The sequence below is a fragment of the Thermobia domestica genome, chromosome 5 (assembly GCF_964235325.1).
Source record: "Thermobia domestica chromosome 5, izTheDome1.hap1.1, whole genome shotgun sequence".
NCBI lineage: Eukaryota > Metazoa > Arthropoda > Insecta > Zygentoma > Lepismatidae > Thermobia > Thermobia domestica.
The window spans coordinates 295,540,758-295,558,926 of NC_137458.1; the positions used below are offsets into that span (position 1 = coordinate 295,540,758).

Sequence of the window (18,169 nt, forward strand, 5' to 3'; positions counted from 1 at the left end):
TTGCGAAACATGGTCGCTTACTATGAGGGAAGAACGTAGACTGAAAGTATTTGAGAACAAGATCCTGAGACGAATATTCAGAAGAGAACCAGGAATGGGGGAAACTTCATAACGAGGAACTACACAATTTATACGGTTTACCAAACATTGCTAGGGTCATCAGGTCTAGGAGACTCAGGTGGGCAGGTTATGCAGCCAGGATGGAAGAAAATAGGAACACTTTCAAATTCTTAACTGGAAGACCAATCGGAAAACGACCATTAGGAAGATCTAGGCGCAGATGGGATGACAATATTAAGATGAATCTCGCAGAAATAGGAATACAAAATAGAAACTGGATCCAGTTGGCTAAGGATAGAAGTCAGTGGAGAGTTTCCGTGAACGCGGCATTGAACCTCTGGGTTCCATAGGCCATAAAGTTAATTAGTTAATTTTGGGCGAAATTTATGTACTTTACATGTACTTCGTGCCGCTGGCTAGTTTCGATTTTTTTTAAATATACTCCTGCCAAATATCAGGAACTTTCGTGAAAAGAAAAGTGTCATGTTAATAAACGTTGCTGTACGTTTTTAACTTAATGCTTAAGGAATATTGTTTCGGATTGAAATAGGTTAACGATTGAGGATTAATTCGAAATTAAACCAAAATACTTTCACTTAAATGGCATAATTGTCATTTAATATTAATTCCTAATGTTTTTTCTCCAGTTCGCGACTTGTATTATACGAGGAGAAAGATTTGATTTAAATCAAAAAAATCGATTTAAGTAAAAAAAATCAACAAAAATGATTTTTATTTAAAAAAATCATGATTTTTTTCCACCCTGCTTTTAATACTGATACTATGTGTATAATCGGGAAATGTATATTTGTCGTAAATTTCATAGGAAAAGAATTATAAATACGAAAATTAGAATGAGTAAAACAAAATGTTGCTAAATGAGCAAGAAAATTTTATTTTCGTTTTATTGTTCTTATTTACTGCTCTTTTGACATGAAATTTACCACATATATGTCTTAGCCGATTATACACATACTAACATTATAAGAAATACCTGGCGAATTCGTTATCAAATTATATTTCTACATAAGTGGACAAGACACAATACTACAGAGTTGACAACATATTTATAGACATGCGACAACAATTTTGGACATGAGTGTACATAGAACAGGTTTCTAGACCTCACACCTATCTTTTTCTGGCCTTTTTCTTTAGAACAAGATCTGGCTTCACTAAATATCAGTTTTATTAATGTTCTTTTTAATACTGGCACGTTTAAAGGGTACAATTTTTACTTTCACTGGAAATTATTGTTTAGTAACGAGTAGCCCCAGCAACGTAATTTACTCGTGAACAAATACGTACTCTACTGAACGATATGTAGACATCGGAGGTCTAGGCCACTGTACTCAAAGATTTGGTTCAAATTATTTAAAGAATATATCACTGGTATTCTGCACACTTGTGCGACTATCCAAGATTCGTGTATCGAATTTTTAACTTGTGAAATGTTGCCAAATCACGATTTTATCTAGACATTTCTGGTGTTTTTCCCCCAAGCTCTGTGTCAACTAATACTAATTCTACTTACACTATCAATCTTTCACACTCAGCACAGATATTCTGGCCAGGAGGCAAAGTAGTCTTGGAGGATTCTTCAGGAGGGGCAGGTTTAGTCTCTGGGGCTGACACGTGGCGTAAGCCTGCAACCTGTCCCACCCCAGAGGCGGTGGCAGGTTCTACTGCTTTGAAAACAGAACAGATAAGTCAATAGACGACAGTGCTCAAAAGAAAGAAAATAAAAATCAATCATCACAAGTTGAAAAGAAAAGAAAACAGAAGAATACGATAGAAAAAAAGACGTTTAGACTTCTCAGAGACAAAGTATTTCAGGGGAAAAAAGTAAGGAAAGAGTGAAAAATTCTGACGTATTACATGAGAAAAAAAGCTTGCACAAAAATAGCATACAAAAAATGCTTTCAAGTTGTTGCACTGCAAAATTCAATATTCAGTGTTTATCACAAGTTTAAGTGTAGATAAGAAAAATCCAAATATATATTAATTTTACAAATATATATACACAAGTATGTACCACAATATTTTAGAAACATTCCTCAATCAAATTAAGAAAAATCATATGGACCTGTGCACAAAGTGGATAATTTCGGTGTTATAGGGTGCTGAAAACTTGAAACAAGTGAAATTTAAAAGTTCATAGCTCCACTACTATGGGACCTATCGTAGTCGGGGCAAGACATCACTGAGGAACTGATATGTGAACTATCCAAATATCCATGTTTAAGAATGCTCCAGTACTTATACACCAATTTTTAAAGAGGTAGGTAGAGAGTGATCAAGTACTCATAATCAGCCTCTCTAAAAACGATTGTGCAAGTACCAGAGGTTCTGAAAGATGAATATTTGGATAGTTCACATACAAGTTCCTCGATGATGTCCTGACTCGACTACGATCGGTCCTATAGTAGTGGAACTATGGACCTTTAGAGTTCATTTTTCCACGTTTTCGGCACCCTATAAGTATGGAACTATGAACTTCCGACCACAGGTCCATATGAACTTATTTTTTTCTCATTTTGATGTGAGGAATCAATTCGCAAAATATTGAGACATATTTTTATAACACCCTGTATAAATGTATATTACTCTTACAAAAACAATAGAGAAATCTTAAAAGACTTTAAAAGCCAATTCTGTATATTTCTGAGTTAAAATTAATCCAGCAAATGAAGAATAAACTTTATCCTGCTTGTTTGTTACGTGCAATTTTTTTTGAGTATAAATTAATGTTATCCACACTTTAACTTAGATTCTCGCATATTGTACGGTATTTCTATATCATCTTTCCTATTTAAATATTCTATCGCCTAAACTAAACAAACACAAAAGTATTGAAAAGAAAAATACACATATCAATGTCACTGCAAATATTGTATGACAAAGCTTTTTGTTTTTTTTAAAAAAAAAATAGAAAAAAAAGAAGAGGGAAAAGAGAGAAAATGAGAGAATATAATAAAGTGCCTTAAAAATTTCGAGAGTTGTTAGCAATTATATGATCCAATTTAATAAGCTTTCTCTTATGATGTTCCCAGATAAAGTTTGATTGTTTCTCTGGTGACATTTTAATGTTTTTGGATAAAAGATTATTCGTTTTTGTTGGAATGTTTGGAATGGGGCTTGATGACCACGGACTTGTAAGGTTTAGAAACAGTGGCACATGCCCATATTATGTGCTAGGTGTTATACTGTGCAAACAGTTAGTTTGTGTCATGACAGCACATTAAGACGATTTGAGTTGAATTTAGATGAGTATGAAATTATTGGAATCCTAGTATGTTCTCTCAGTTAGGTGGAATCACGATTTGTAATGGATATGTTTATTCTGTATTTGGAAATACTACGATATAGGAAATGCAAGTATAATTTGGATATAAAATGACAATAAATGGAATGAGTGAAATGGAGTTAATAGTATTTATAGTTGAGTATAAGTATCAGTCTGCTAAATGGTATTAGCACATAGACATTTGGAAAGTGATGTGGGCAAATATATCTATATAAAAGATGAAAGTGCAGATTAAGTTTAAGAGATCCACGATTGAATATTCCGAAGAATCTAACCTAACTTTGGCTTCCAACAGATTTAAATTCAATTCCGAATATTTTAGAGCTGAATTTTCAATTTTACAGTAATAATGCCTACAAAAATTCTTAAAATATTTATGCGTGTTTTTAAAAGACAAAATTATTGCCATTATGTTGCAAGTGATTCATTTTATACCTACGATAGCAATTCACGAAATAAAATTATTAAGAACTAATATCAATAGAATTATAATGAATGTTATTAAGAAATGCAATAAAGAGGAGCTGATCTTTATGTAACTGCAAGATTTTCTTGTTGCTATAACGAACTTCACCCACTTTTAATTTATAAATGAAAATATGTTAGCATATGGTACGTTTTCGTTTAGCGCTAATATTCTTGTAAAAAGAAAAGAAAAAAAAAACAATGGGTCATAAAACAGAAAAACGTAAGTTTGGCTGGAACGAGAATTCGTTAAGTATTGCTTTTCTAGAACGTGCACGTTGAGAGAAATAGTTAAAATTTGAACTACACGGTATTAAATAGGTTACTAAATTTAAGTAATAAATATTCTAAATCTATACAGATAAACTATATCTGCATCTAATAGATACAGACGTAAAAAAAGATTTTAAACTATGAATGCAGTGACATTATATGTCAAAAAACAAAACAGCCAAAAATAAATCACTGCTCAGAAAATATTTTATATGACGTACTTTAAAAAAATAAAGATTGCACTTTTTTATACGTTCTTCAGAGCGTTTCTAAAGATGTTTTTAGTTTCCTTTAGGTAGAAAATGATAATTGGTAATCACTAGAATTGAAGTATTATTACATGTAGACCTAAATATTATCAAATTACTTTAAAATATTTACGAGAATCAAAGACAAATCTTATTACGCACACTGTATTTTCTCCAATTGTTACTTTCCATAATAAATAAATAAAGAAAAAAAACTTTAACATAACGAAGTGTCTTATTTCTTTACAATCTACAATCTAAATAGAAGTGACAATCAACTGACTTACACACACAAACAGAACAACATCTACTTCACTCATATCACAAATGCAACGAAAATGAAACTTCACACCTCAATACTACAGAAATCACACATAGAAAAAACATAACAAACAACAGTTTACACTACTAATACATATATACAAACATAAATCTATTTCTAAAATATTTCAGTTTGAAATAAAAACCAAAGGACACCACATGGACACTTTTCTGAAGAGCATATAATTTGTTTTGTAGTACTATTTTTAAACACTATGTCACATCTTGAAAAATCACATTTTAAACATTTCCACGACTACGTGAAACAGATTAATAAGGCAGCTATTTTCTTAAATCCTTCATAGTGACTGAACTCTTATTTTTAACAATAAAAATAAAAACATGTTTCGTGTTAATTTTTGTGAAATTCAAATTTAAACTTATGCTTACACGAAACTTCTCAAACATTGGCAAATACAAAACATGACATGCTGATCAAAACATGACTAGTTTAATATATATTCATTGCAGTAAAAACGCGGCATTGCTTACTTTTTTTCTTTAAGTGTGACAAATTGAAGTAACATACATCACAGGTAAATTTCTATTTATGTAACCACCATTTTATGAAGAATTAAAAAAAAAAATCAAATTTATAATCACCTACGAAAATCTCTTTTCAAAGAACTGCTATATGGCATTACCTCAAAGTAACAACAAATCACTACGTAAACATTAATATTTAACAAATTTAAGTGCACAACAATTAGATATGGCAACCTTGGTGAAAAATAAAGTTTATTTAATAAAGTTATCCATTTTCTTTCTTTTATTTAGTGTCATGAATATAGCATTTCCTTAGTTACCTACTTCGCACATTGTACTTTCTCCAATGGTTTTTCTTTCATTAAAACAACAAAAAGGACGAAAATGAATTACAAGATATAATGTATATGTCGTTTTTTTTTTTTTTTTTTTTTTTTTTTTTTTTTTTTTTTTTTAAATACAACAAATCAAATTCGCCTAAATAAACGTTTGATAGTTAAGAGCCTGACTTACTAAAAATACAAAATTTAACATTTTTCTTTTACTTGTTTTTCATAAGTGAAAGGAGATGCAACTTAACCACAATCATAGATAATGTTATTCTACAACAGAAAATATAAACCTTAAGAATTTTTAGTGTTGCCATCCATAGAAATTACAGTGTTGCCAGAATAACAACTCATCCAAAATTAAGTTATGGTAGCGACTAGAGGAACGAACTCGACTGCATTTGATTACGTTATTTACGTTAGTTGGTTACGTTATTTGATCACGTTATTTTGAAATCCTGTAAAGTACTTTTTAAATAGCATTATTATTTAATTTTAATAATTGTATGTTAAAACTATTTTGTTTATTACAAACTAAATACAACTATTATTTAAAATTTAGTTCACAGGATACCAAGACAAAATGATACGTAATCAAATGCAGTTGAGTTCGTTCCTCTAGTCGCTGGGACTTTGGGGAACTTAGATTTTGGGAGAATAGTTATTCTGGCAACATTGAAAATTCTTTAAGTTCATATTTTCTGCTGTAGAATAACATTATCTATGATTGTGGTAAGTTGCATTTCATTATCTCTTATCACTTATGAAAAACAAGGAAAAGAAAAATGGTAAATTTTGTATTATTTTTAGTAAGTCAGGTTCTTAAGCATATCGAATATATCGTATCACAAAACAAAAACCATCTACTAAAGATGATCATAGTTATATATTAAAGTGAAACAATTTTTGAGGAATCTATTGAAAAATAACAGTCTCACATGGTATTACGCACTGCGTGTGATTAAAGTACAAAATGTTAAAAGGTGCTCTATTAAATTTTAAAAATATGTTGTGCAAGAAAGGTTAATAATGTTAAACAGACCATTACAGTGTAAACACAGTTACATGCAACTTCCACCTACCTTTCCTTCCAGATGCATTCATTGCTCTATCGGCAGAAGCTTCGTTCTCGAGTAGCGAAATAAGACTAACTTATTACAAGAAATAGTGCTCTCTGAATGGAAAATATATTCGAAGCCTATGCAAGTCTAAGGGTTATTTTTTTAAGTAATGTGCTAGAAATGTGCAATTAATCTATCATAAAAGTCTAATTTCATCCTGATTCAATGAGTATAGAAATTGTTCGTCTACGTCAATATTAGAAGTAATTAGTCTAGTTTTCCGAATACAAGTGTCGGAAAAGAAGCACAAATAGGGAAACAAAAAGAGAATTTAAATTAAACAGAGAACTTTGAAATTAAATATGACATTTTTTAAAACAGGGAGTTCCAACAATTATTTAAATTAACAATACAACAAACATTTTCTACTAAATATAGTCTTTACCTAAATATTCAACATTATTAGTATAATTAATCCGCATAAGGTTTTTCTTCTTTTTCTTTTTTAAATAATTTCCGTAAAAGAATTGCAAAAAGAAACAGCAATGTGAGACTTCTAAATATATGCGTCACTAATATAGCTTAATATTTTATTTTAATTTAAATTTTATTTATTTATTTATTTATTTATTTATTTATTTATTTATTTATTTAGTTTGTTATCAATGAAAACAACATTACAGTATAAGCTCTGTTTTATTGTTAAAAACGAAAAACCTTTCTTAGAGTTTTCTTATTTGTTTTATTGCTATCAACGTAAAACATTTCGCAAAAAGTGTTTTATTGTTATCAATGAAAATATTTTGTAGGATATGCTCCGACAATTATTTAAAAACAAATGTAAGAAACTGTTTCTGTCTTATTGTTACCAACGTAAAACAATTTGTAGAAAATTATTTTTGTTTCCAATTAAAATATTTTGCAAGATAAGTCTTATGCTGTTTTATTGATATTAATGAAAAAACATTTGTCGATTTTTTCTTTTGTTTTACTGTTATCAATGAAACATTTTTGTAGAAATGTTTTTTATCAACAACATCTTGTACAATATGCTATGTTTTATTATTAATGAAAAACACATTGTAGAGAATACATTTTAATTATTGTTATCGATGAAACACATGTTATAGAAATATTTTTATCAGTGACAACATTTTATATGATACGTTCTGTTTTATTGTTACTAAGCTTCTAAAAAGTTTTGTAGTTTTTTTCATTGCTATCAACGAAAATTATTTTGTAGAACTTTTTTTTATATCAATGAAAATGTTTTGTAAAAAAAATTTTGTTGTTTATTGTGAAAAATATAGTTAAATCCTACATCATAAATTTATCATATTTTTGTTGTAGATCTCGCAAAAATATTTCTGGATCATACGATGAAGTGATATAAGATGTTTTGCATTACTTTATGGATATGTACAACGGAGATTATTACACAAAAGTATGCTAGAAGGAATACTTCAGAAATTTATGAAGGAGGCATTTGGTAATTGTATGGTAAAATGTTAGTGACCAGACGAGAAGCTTTGTTTATATTTTATGCATGAAAGATAAGAATTCGTCAGCATCTTAATTATAAAACTATTATTTTACTGCAGTTAAAGAGTGGTCATTGATTTAAAATAGCATTATTAATAGATTTAAATATAAAAAGATTATTTTAAACTACAATTTATTAATAGTAATTTACTTACTGATAAATCATTGTTGAAGATTTTTTTGGCGGGGGGGAATTCATAAGGGTATTAAATGTGTGCAAAAGAAACATAAAACTACGAAAAAAACAATTCAAAATATAGGTATGGGGAAGAAATTAAATAGCTGGACGGAACGAAAAAGCACTTTCGATTATGCCGCTTCGTGGTGCTTTAAAAAGAAACTGACCGGAGCGGAAAGCAGTAATCGGTGGTGTCATTTAGTAGCGTTGAAAAATGTTAAGAAAATAGTATTGGGGAAAATTTAGAAATCTCAACATAAATTTCATAGTGAATAGAATGGACGAAGGTGATACGGGGAAAAAAAGAGAAACACTGTGACCGATGCCTGGTATTAATGTCGATTATTCAATTTAATAGGTCAGTGAAGAATCGTAAAGCAAGGGAGCTTCACAGAAGATGACTTCCAGTAACGGTAGAACACCTATATTGATGATTTCTAATACTATCAGCTTGTTAATCAGATAACTAGTTTATTTTGCTATCAACTATGTAGTTTACTTAATAGTTTTTATCTGTGTACATATTAAGCCAATCGTATACCAGAGATGAAATACTGAACAAAGATTTTATTTTTACCCGTTTATGCCAAATTTTAAAATTTGTATTACACAGATAGATAAGTTTTTTTTTTTTTTTTTTTTTAATAATATACAGAAAGTACCCGCATCACGGCTGAAACTGACAAGTAAAAATTATCCCCCCTCCCCCCAAAAAAGATTAAGAGAGCACAAAAAGTAAGTCCAAGCAAATCTTGACGACTTAAAAAAAAATGTATTAAAGATGCTACTTGAAGAACAGAAGCTGTTAGTACCTGCAGTAATTAATTTGCATTAAAAATTTGTTTTATTTACTAATTTAAATTTTTTATTATATTATCAAGAATAGTGCATTGTTGCCAAATCCTTTGATCCTTCGTTCAATATTTTAAAACCAGGAACCCCATGCACCAATGATAAGCACTCTACCTCTGCCCCTATAACAGATAACCTCACTATAATTTACAGACTGCATTATTTTCCGTGTTCTCAATGTATACCATTTTGTACCCTAGCCGTAGCCCTCTCCGAAGTTCGGGCTCTAGGCAGCTTACTTTGCCTAGACAGAACTTCACAGCAGAATAAGTATCAACTTCAAACAAGCATGATTTTCATAAACACACACTCATATGTTTCTAAGACAACTAGTATCAGTGCGATTCTAAACTGATTAATATTTTAAATTGGGCATGCGGAATAGATACTCAATTGTAGTTATGAGTTTTTCCTTAAAAAGAAAATCATTTAGTACGCAAAATAGATAAAATGGCTTCACTTTAATGTGATTTCACTAAAATGATTTTGTTTTACAATGCACTATTCTCATTAGTTTTACAGCTAGAAAAAGAAATTTAATATTTATATAATTATTAACGAGTTTTAAGCGGACAGAACTGTTTTTAACGACGCACAAATTGATAATATATCCCACTTTAACAGACAAACAGGCAAAGAAAGAAATTCTAAATATATGTAATCCTTCGTCCTGTAGTTGTTTCCAAGTATTCCGTTACTTGTTACGAGCTTACCTGTTTCATTGTTCAGTGCCTCCTGAAGGCGTTTGAAAGAATATGACTGAATGTTTTTATTTCCGAGGTAGCTTTTGTAGTGTAGGGATGCATCTGTGTTAGTGTCAATACCTGGTTCCGGTTCTCGTGGCTCCTTGTCGATCTCTTGCACCAGTTTGAATACCTCACTGTTCTCACTGCTGTACGTCTTTTCGTTCTTCTTAAAATTCACACTGAAAAAAAAAAAAAAAAAGAATCTTCTTCAGAATATTTGTTATGTACACATATACACACACATATTATATATATACCGTCCGACAATTACGTAATGAGACTGATTTTATTGTAACCAAACAAAGATAATGCAATAATACCTGTTTAGTATTGAAAGTACATCCCTCCTGCATCAATACAGCAAGTGGCACGATCACGCAAGAAGCAGAACGACCTCTGCAACTCAGTTTGTGGTATTTTCCGTAATGCCGTTGACACAGTTTCTTGGATGTATTCAACATTGTCAAAAAGTCTTCCTTTTAATGGTAACTTCAGTTTAAGGAACAGAAAATAGTCGCGGGGGACATATCTCGAGAATATGTGCGGTGCTGCAGCATACGCATTTTTTTTTTTTTTTTTTTTTTTTTTTGCTCAAATATTCCTGAACAAGTATTGGCCGGTGAGCGGGTGCCTTGTCATAGATAAGGAACCAGCTGCCTGGGGCTGAGTATTCAGGCCGAAATTGACGAATTACTGTATCTTCATGACACGCTCCAAAACACTTAAATAAAATTGGGCATTCACTGTGTGACCTTCTGGTACAAATTCATGATGCATGATATCCTTACTGTCGTAGAAACACAGGAGCATTGTCCTCACTTTCGAAGTAGAAGTTTCTCTGCATCCCTACATCCCTACACACGTATTCCCCTACTCTCCGCGTTAAATCAACAGTCTCTGTGCCACTTTTACCCAGTTTAACACAGAATTTGAGTTGAGCTGATTTTGAGTTTAACATCCCGTTCAGCAGCGAGGCTATATGATACGTGGACCTACTGATTAACGTGGAATCCGAACCAGATGAGCTCCCGCCAGGAATCGAACCCAGGTCCCCCACGCCAAAGGCGCGTGCGCTTACCGCTTAACACAGAATTTGATATTCACTCTGCTCCATGCTGCTAGCGTGACAAGGGCCTCTCAATGATTGCTGATAATGGCGTTGTATTTCCCGTCATGCTTCACGTGCAACAATGCGGTGTTGCCAGATTGTAGAGAAGAGGTTACTCTTTCGAACGCACATATTGGTTTACGGATTGCATCCACTGTTTCGTCACAATAAAATCAGTCTTATTACTTAATTGTCGGATCTACACCGTAAATATATATAATTCAAAAAGATTCAACAAAACAAATTCATACGAGAAGAGCGCCTGGAAATCGATGAAAATGAACAACTCTGAAGCAAATCGTGCTACAGTGTAAAATGTAGGTGTATTCTCATCAAGCTTTACATTATTACACTATCAATATGACCATAATGAGATGTGGTCCAAAATAATGACTAACTTTTGAACTTTAATTTTTTATTTTACTATCTAACTAACTACTAACTAAGCTAACTCTATAGCCTATGGAACCCGGAGGTTCAATGCCGCGTGCACAAAAGCTCTCCACTGACTTCTATCCTCAGCCAATTGGATCCAGTTTCTACTTTGTGTTCCTATCTCTGCGAGATCCATCTTAATATTGTCCTCCCATCTGCGCCCAGGTCTTCCTAATGGTCGTTTTCCGATTGGTCTTCCAGTCAAGACTTTGAAAGCGTTTCTACTTCTATTCTAGCTACATGACCTGCCTACCTAAGCCTCCTAGACTTGACGACCCGGTTTATTTTACTATCATCTTGTGTACAGACGAGACAGAAATCAATCGATAGATATTGAGCCGAGCAAAAATGGCATACGTGAACATGAGGGTGTTCTCACGCGGTCTTCGAAAAAAAAAAAAAATCAAGAAAATGTAATTGTTATGGAGCTAAAAACTGTCGTTCACTGTCGATAATAATTGGAAGTTAGGGAGCACGGTGGCTCAGTGGTAGAGCGCGTGTGTTATCTCTGATGTATGGAGGCCTTAGTTTGATCCCTGGTCAAGTAAGTTTGTGATAAACAACACATTGAGTCCGCAGGTTTTCTTGGGGTATTCCAGTTCCCTTCCAAATTCTCATTCCACCATTATTCCATCATCACTCATTTGCCTTAATCATCCGTCTCCCTTAGCCTAAAAGGTCATAATCGTGAGATGTTAAGCTGAAATATTTATTTTCATTTTCAATAATTGGAAGTTTTCATTTTGCCGGAACAGATCATATTATATACTATTAACTAGCAGATTGTGCCCATTTTTGGCTTCTTCTAACGGTGACTCTCATACGAGATATGTTAGAAAAGTAATGAAGATTGATATTCTGTGAACATTAAGCTTATTATTTCTACAAATCAAAGTTATCCCCTTCAAACTAATTGTTTTGGGCAGCCAGACAGCAATGGAGGCGTTGTTTCTATTCTTCGTAGCAGTACTGGAAGGCTTCTGCTGGAATATCTTTCAACTCATCGGTTACGCTCTTCTGGATATTATCCAAGGTACCAAAGTGGCGCCCTTTTCAAGTGATGTTTATGCTAAGGGAATAATAAAAAAAAAAGGAACAGGGATTGAGATTCCGCAAATAGGAGGGCTGAGGAACCACAAGTATGCTTTTTTCTGCCAAAAATTCATTGATGGAGACTGCAGTGTGACATGGTGGATTGTCGTGGTGCAGGATTCACGTGTATGCAATGCCTGGTCCTGGTCGCACATGTATCATCCTTTTTTCTGAATCTTTCAAGGATTTCCCAATAAAAGTTTGTTTAACAGTTTATATTGGTAGTCCAAATTCCTTATGGACGATTTCCCGACTGTCATAAAAATAATTAGAAACAAATTTGATTTTATATTTGCTCACTCCCGCTTGGATTTGTTTCCGGTCTTCTAAAAACTTGTGTCATCTGAACACTTATGATCTGAATAGGGAATGCTTTCCATAAGCCCTTCGTAACTTTTATAAGTCACAGCAGTGGATTCGCCAAGCTTTATACAAAATTCAATGACATAACGTTGCTCAAACTTTTGTTGGTCCATTTTCGTAACGCATCTCACTTCACTTCAGACGCTCTCAATAATCGCGTAGCAATTGATGCAAGTTCAAACTTGTACTGAGTAAACAGCAAAGATTGACCTGCCGTGTAAATGTGGAGGCAACAGTGTTGTCGGTTCGTGCACAGTATTGTTAGTCTCTATACTTTCCTAACACACCTCATAACTCCTAGCAGTGTTACAGATACTACTTGTACTCATTATTATTACGTCATGAAACTAATATTGTATTACAAGTACTTTTTTTTTTATTTGCACATTCCGAAACTGTACATCTGCTTTTACACCTCTTATTTCTCAAGAAATATTGCCCTCACATTTTAACAATGAATTACTTCTACATTGTAATGATTACTACCTCTCCCGATTAAGTGAAATTAACTATCTCCTCACTATCTTCTCACCGTTCTTCTGGTCCTGACAATATCGGCAGTTTTTCTTTGTAACACAGTGCACTCAATTGTCCACCCACTGCTGTTATTATTCAATAGATGTTTCTCAAAAAGTATCTTTCCCAACTTGTGGAAGGCTGCCAATATCATTTCCTTCAAGTCCGGAGATAGAAAACAAGTTTCATCCTACTGACCACCTATTTCTTTCTCTTTTTTCTTCTGTGTCTATTCTCTGCGAGAAAATAGTTAAAGACCGATTGTGCACAGTTTTGTCAAACCTTTCTTCTTAAGTAGCTGTCAGCATGATTTCCTATCTAGACATTTTGTTTACCGTCAAATGGGGTGAATAGAAACATGGGGGTGAATAGAAACAAAACTCTCAGATTAGTTTTAGTTTTATCTGGACGATAAATTAATCAAGAAAACTGAAATATCTTAACATAGTCTTATACGGCTAAAGTGTTCAGGGCAGAGACAAAATGTTTTACTGAGTTGGGAACACTGAGGTAGACGGCAGTAGTATTAATGTGTTACTGAAATCTTACACGGTATTTTAGCGCTCCTCAAACTTTTTTGGTAAGTATGACATTTTCATATTTGTTGTATTTGAACATATGCTATTTTGTAGTTTGTTGTTTCATGTACTGACGTTCATAGTAAAAGGTTTCCTTTTGTAAATTATTTTTAAACAAAATTTAACTTTGCTGGGTTATTGTTATGATTTTTAATTAGCGGGGTGAATAGAAACACTTCTTGAGGAGTGGAAAATTCTTGAGAAGCGGAAAAAAGGACCTGATAGGAATGAATCAACAATCTCTAAGAACAAATTTCCAATTCTTCTGGGGAAAAAAATGTGTGGCAAACTGAAGAAGGAAAATATCAGGGCTGGATTTGAAAAGTGTGGAATTTTTCCCCTTTGTCGAGACCAAATACTGAGGATGCTGCCAAAAAGAGTCAATGAACGAGAAGAAACAGAACAGCAAAGTAAACCGTTCCCTTATGGGTCTTCTCAAGAGCATGAGAAAAGATGAAAAAATTAAATAAGGGAAGAAGAGAGTACGAATAGATGTTTCTGGTAAGAGTTTTGATTTGTTTTCTGAAAATGATACATTTTCATCAAATCACAACGAAACTCAACCTACCCTTGTATTGTCGGAAGAGTAGAAAGACAACACTCTAGAAGACAACATTCCAGACGATCACAAACTAGATGATGGTTTTCTAAAACTGGTGATTTTGCTGTGGTAAAGGTTTATGAGAAGCTAAAACTCGATGAGACTATGCACTACCCAAGTGCGAAAATGTGAACATAATGGATATGTGGGAGTGTTTTTATACGAGAGCACATAAACAATGAAATTTTCAGAAACTTCTGAAGAATCGTTCTTACTACATGAGGATATTGTTACGAAACTGTTGGGTTTTATTAGGAGTTCGTCAGCACGCTTTAAGTATATGATAAGTTTTAGGGTCCTTCGTGGCTAAGCGGTTAGCGTACGCGCCTTTGGCGTGGGAGACCCGGGTTCGATTCCAGGCGGGAGCTCATGTTTTTCTGATTCCACGTTGATCAGTAGGTCCACGTCTAATATAGCCTCGCTGCTGAACGGGACGTTAACCTCAAAATCAACTCAACTCATGATAAGTTTCCCTGGTGATTTCAGTGGTTTAAATCTTATTCAAATATCATCAAAACTGTATGGTCGTTTGTACCTATATTGTGCATTGTATTGTTTTATAAGTTTGTAATTTATGTAATACTGGTCTTATTGAACTTGTATTTTGCAGGTATCAAATAAATAGTTCGTTTCAACAAATACGCTGTTTTTTTTTTTAACCTTTCCAATAGTATAAAAGAAACTACAATGAAAATAAAGTAATTGTTTCTATTCACCCCTACCCATGGGATGAATAGAAACATTAAGAAAACTCAAGGTGAAGAAAAGTGGGGTTGATAAATTAATATGACGTTTACTGACCTTCATTAGCATATTAAGACCTTTTTTTTGGGAATAATCTGATACGCGAAATCAAACATCACCGGACTTATATACTCATATAGCCAAAAATGTGTTTCTATTCACCCCATTTGACGGTAACTAATTTGTCAGTGTTAGTCATCCATGCGGCCCAAGCAATTACGGCTAATTCCTAGCTTTATTATATATACACTGACATATCAAAGGCCTTTGACACCATAACACCAAGTTGCTTCTTTATAAACTCTCCAATAGATATAATATTCATGGCCAGATCCTCTCTTTCCTGGATTGTTCTCTCTCAAAGAGGGAGAACAACGCATTACTCTTTTTGGATCTATATCTCCATATAGTTCCGTCTTATCCGGAGTACCTCAAGGGAGTGTGCTGGGTTCACTTTTGTTCTTACTATATATGGACGACTTATCAAGCATCTTTTCGTCCTGTTCATCAACTATATTGCTTTTTGCTGATGACTGTAAACGCTTTAGAGTCATTAATTTTATAGATGATGATTCTTCACTGCAAGCTGACATAGATATACTAAGCAACTCGAGTACTAACTGGAATTTAGCTTTAAAACCCAACAAATGTTCTACCCTCTCTATCTCTCTAAAACTGAATGTACTTCAGATATATAAATGTCAACAATGTATCTATTAAATGGGTTTCATCTCAAATGGGTGTTGTTTTTGATGAAAAACTTTGCGAATCACATCTTTTCGATTTCTTTCAGAGCTAGGAAATTACTTGGACTACTTTATAGACTTCCTGAAATACAAAATCTCCCTGTCCTTACAATGTCTTAAGGCTTTTGCAGTATTTCCCCGATCACTGAATATTGTACACTTGTATGGAATATGGCAGTACCTACTAATCTATCATGCATTGACTCGGTCTTAAACTTCTTTATAGCAATAGTTAGACATAGAATTCCCGAGTTACGTGACCACAAGAGACAAGAAATAATGTATTTAATGAACTTATGAACCTCAGGCAAACGACGTCGAGCTGCAGACCTACTTTACCTACTTAAGATTATCAACGGTAAAATTGATTCTATATTTTTACTATCGCAGATTAATTTTCGAGTTCCTCCCCGGCGTACTCCTCTCTTAATTTGTTAACTTATGAGACACATATGTTATCTACTGCAAAATGCTCCTTGTTTTACAGACTAGCGCATGATTACAATATATTTCTAATAGGATATAATATTTTTATTTCTGAACGAAATTTTAGAACTCAGCTGAGGAGAACATTGTAAATTTAGAGGTGAACCTTCTTGTGTTAGTATATTCTTTTTCTATTTGTTATTGTTATGTTGTTTAGTTTCAGTCAATTGACTTAGTGATGTATGAAACTTTGTGAATAAATAAATAAGTGTAATAGGTAAAGGATCTACATAGGGGAAAAGGCTCTTATTTGAATCAGCATCTTTAGTTTCTATTTAAATATCTGAATTATTGTATAAGGACTTGAAATGTCGAATATACAGAGTGGCTCAAAAGTAGGTATATAACCCTGCATTGATCAAGTATAACATTCTAGTTTATGGGTTTATTTGCTTCGGCTCTTCCGAGCTTAAGATGTAAGTAAAAACACATTAAGAAGAAATAATAAAGAAACTAAGAATACCTGGTGGATAAAAATAAGAAATAATATAAAATGCAATGAGCTGATCAGTCTGGTACTGTATACCTACTTTTGGGCCACCCTGTGTATTCTTTTGTATTGCTCTTGTTGCTCTGTACGTATTATTTGTTCGTTAAATATAATATTGTATAAAAATGTATAAATAAAAATCACCTTGTTTATTCGAAACGTAATTTCTAAAAAATAGTGAGCAGGTACTTAATACCTACCCAAGAACACCTCCTGCCAGAACTTCAGCTTGAGCTGACAGAGTTTCAGCAATAGTTTCTTCACTGTACATGCCAACTGGAGTATTGTATTGTTTGTTAACAATGGCCTTAACGGTTTGGTCAGCAGCAAGTGTTCCATTGACCTGCAAAACAAATACAAAAAATATATTTTAAAAACATTGTCTTTACATTCTAAAAAATTTGCATTATAAAATAATTAGCATAACTTCGTTGCAACCTTGTTGCAACTCTAAAACATGAGGGTTTTTTTACTTATTTTTTTAAGAAAAAAAAAACAAATAATTAGTTTGTGAGTACTGTGTAAGCAAACTAACCTGAAACAAGTTAAAATAAAATTAACTAACCTGTGGTTGTGGTGCTTGCTGTGGTGCACCACCAAATGGTTTTGCTGTGAAGTTGTGAGCAGAGCCAACAGGTGCAGCATCCTTTAAAATAAAACAGTTTTATTTCAAATTAAGTTCTTCCGTTTTGGTTATTGCAACTTATAACTACAACTTTGTAAGTAATTTTCAGATTGTCAAGGTGTGCTGATAGTACATAGTGTTCGTAGTTTGAGGTAGGGAAATTTCATAGGTAAGTTTAGCAAAAAGGGGGGGGGGGAGAAATAATTTTTCGATAAAATGTGAGAATTTCCCTGGATTTTCGCTCTGACTGATTGACCAATATAAATCCTTACATTTTTCTTTCTTCTTCAGAAATAATCCAATACAATAGCAACAGAGAGAGAGAGAGAGAGAGAGAGTGACTGAGTGAGAGTGACTGAGTGGCTGTGAGTGAGTGTGACAGAGTGAGTGGCCGTGAGTGACTGAGTGTGTGTGAATGTATTTTTATTTTTTAAAAAAAGTTAAGAAAAATATTTTAAAAAATAGAAACGAAAAGCAAACAAATAAAACAAATTTGGTTGGCACTTCTTTTAATATA

The 18,169-nt window shown here is 33.0% G+C and overlaps 1 protein-coding gene across 21 annotated transcripts in view; it reads right to left on the reverse strand.

Annotated features, from left to right (window-relative positions):
• Positions 1–18,169, reverse strand: part of Zasp52 (Z band alternatively spliced PDZ-motif protein 52) — a 246,443-nt gene that overhangs the window by 64,909 nt on the left and 163,365 nt on the right. For 16 of the 21 annotated variants that reach the window (XM_081760307.1, XM_081760308.1, XM_081760305.1 and 13 more), the window contains exons 4-6: positions 17,593–17,673; positions 17,228–17,370; positions 9,836–10,047 (exon numbers count right to left, since the gene is read on the reverse strand). In XM_081760307.1, the coding sequence (XP_081616433.1) occupies positions 9,836–10,047; positions 17,228–17,370; positions 17,593–17,673 (436 nt within the window). Of the gene's footprint in view, positions 1–1,594; positions 1,749–9,835; positions 10,048–17,227; positions 17,371–17,592; positions 17,674–18,169 lie in introns of all 21 variants that reach the window. The other 5 variants (XM_081760310.1, XM_081760302.1, XM_081760301.1 and 2 more) reach the window with 5 other exon arrangements.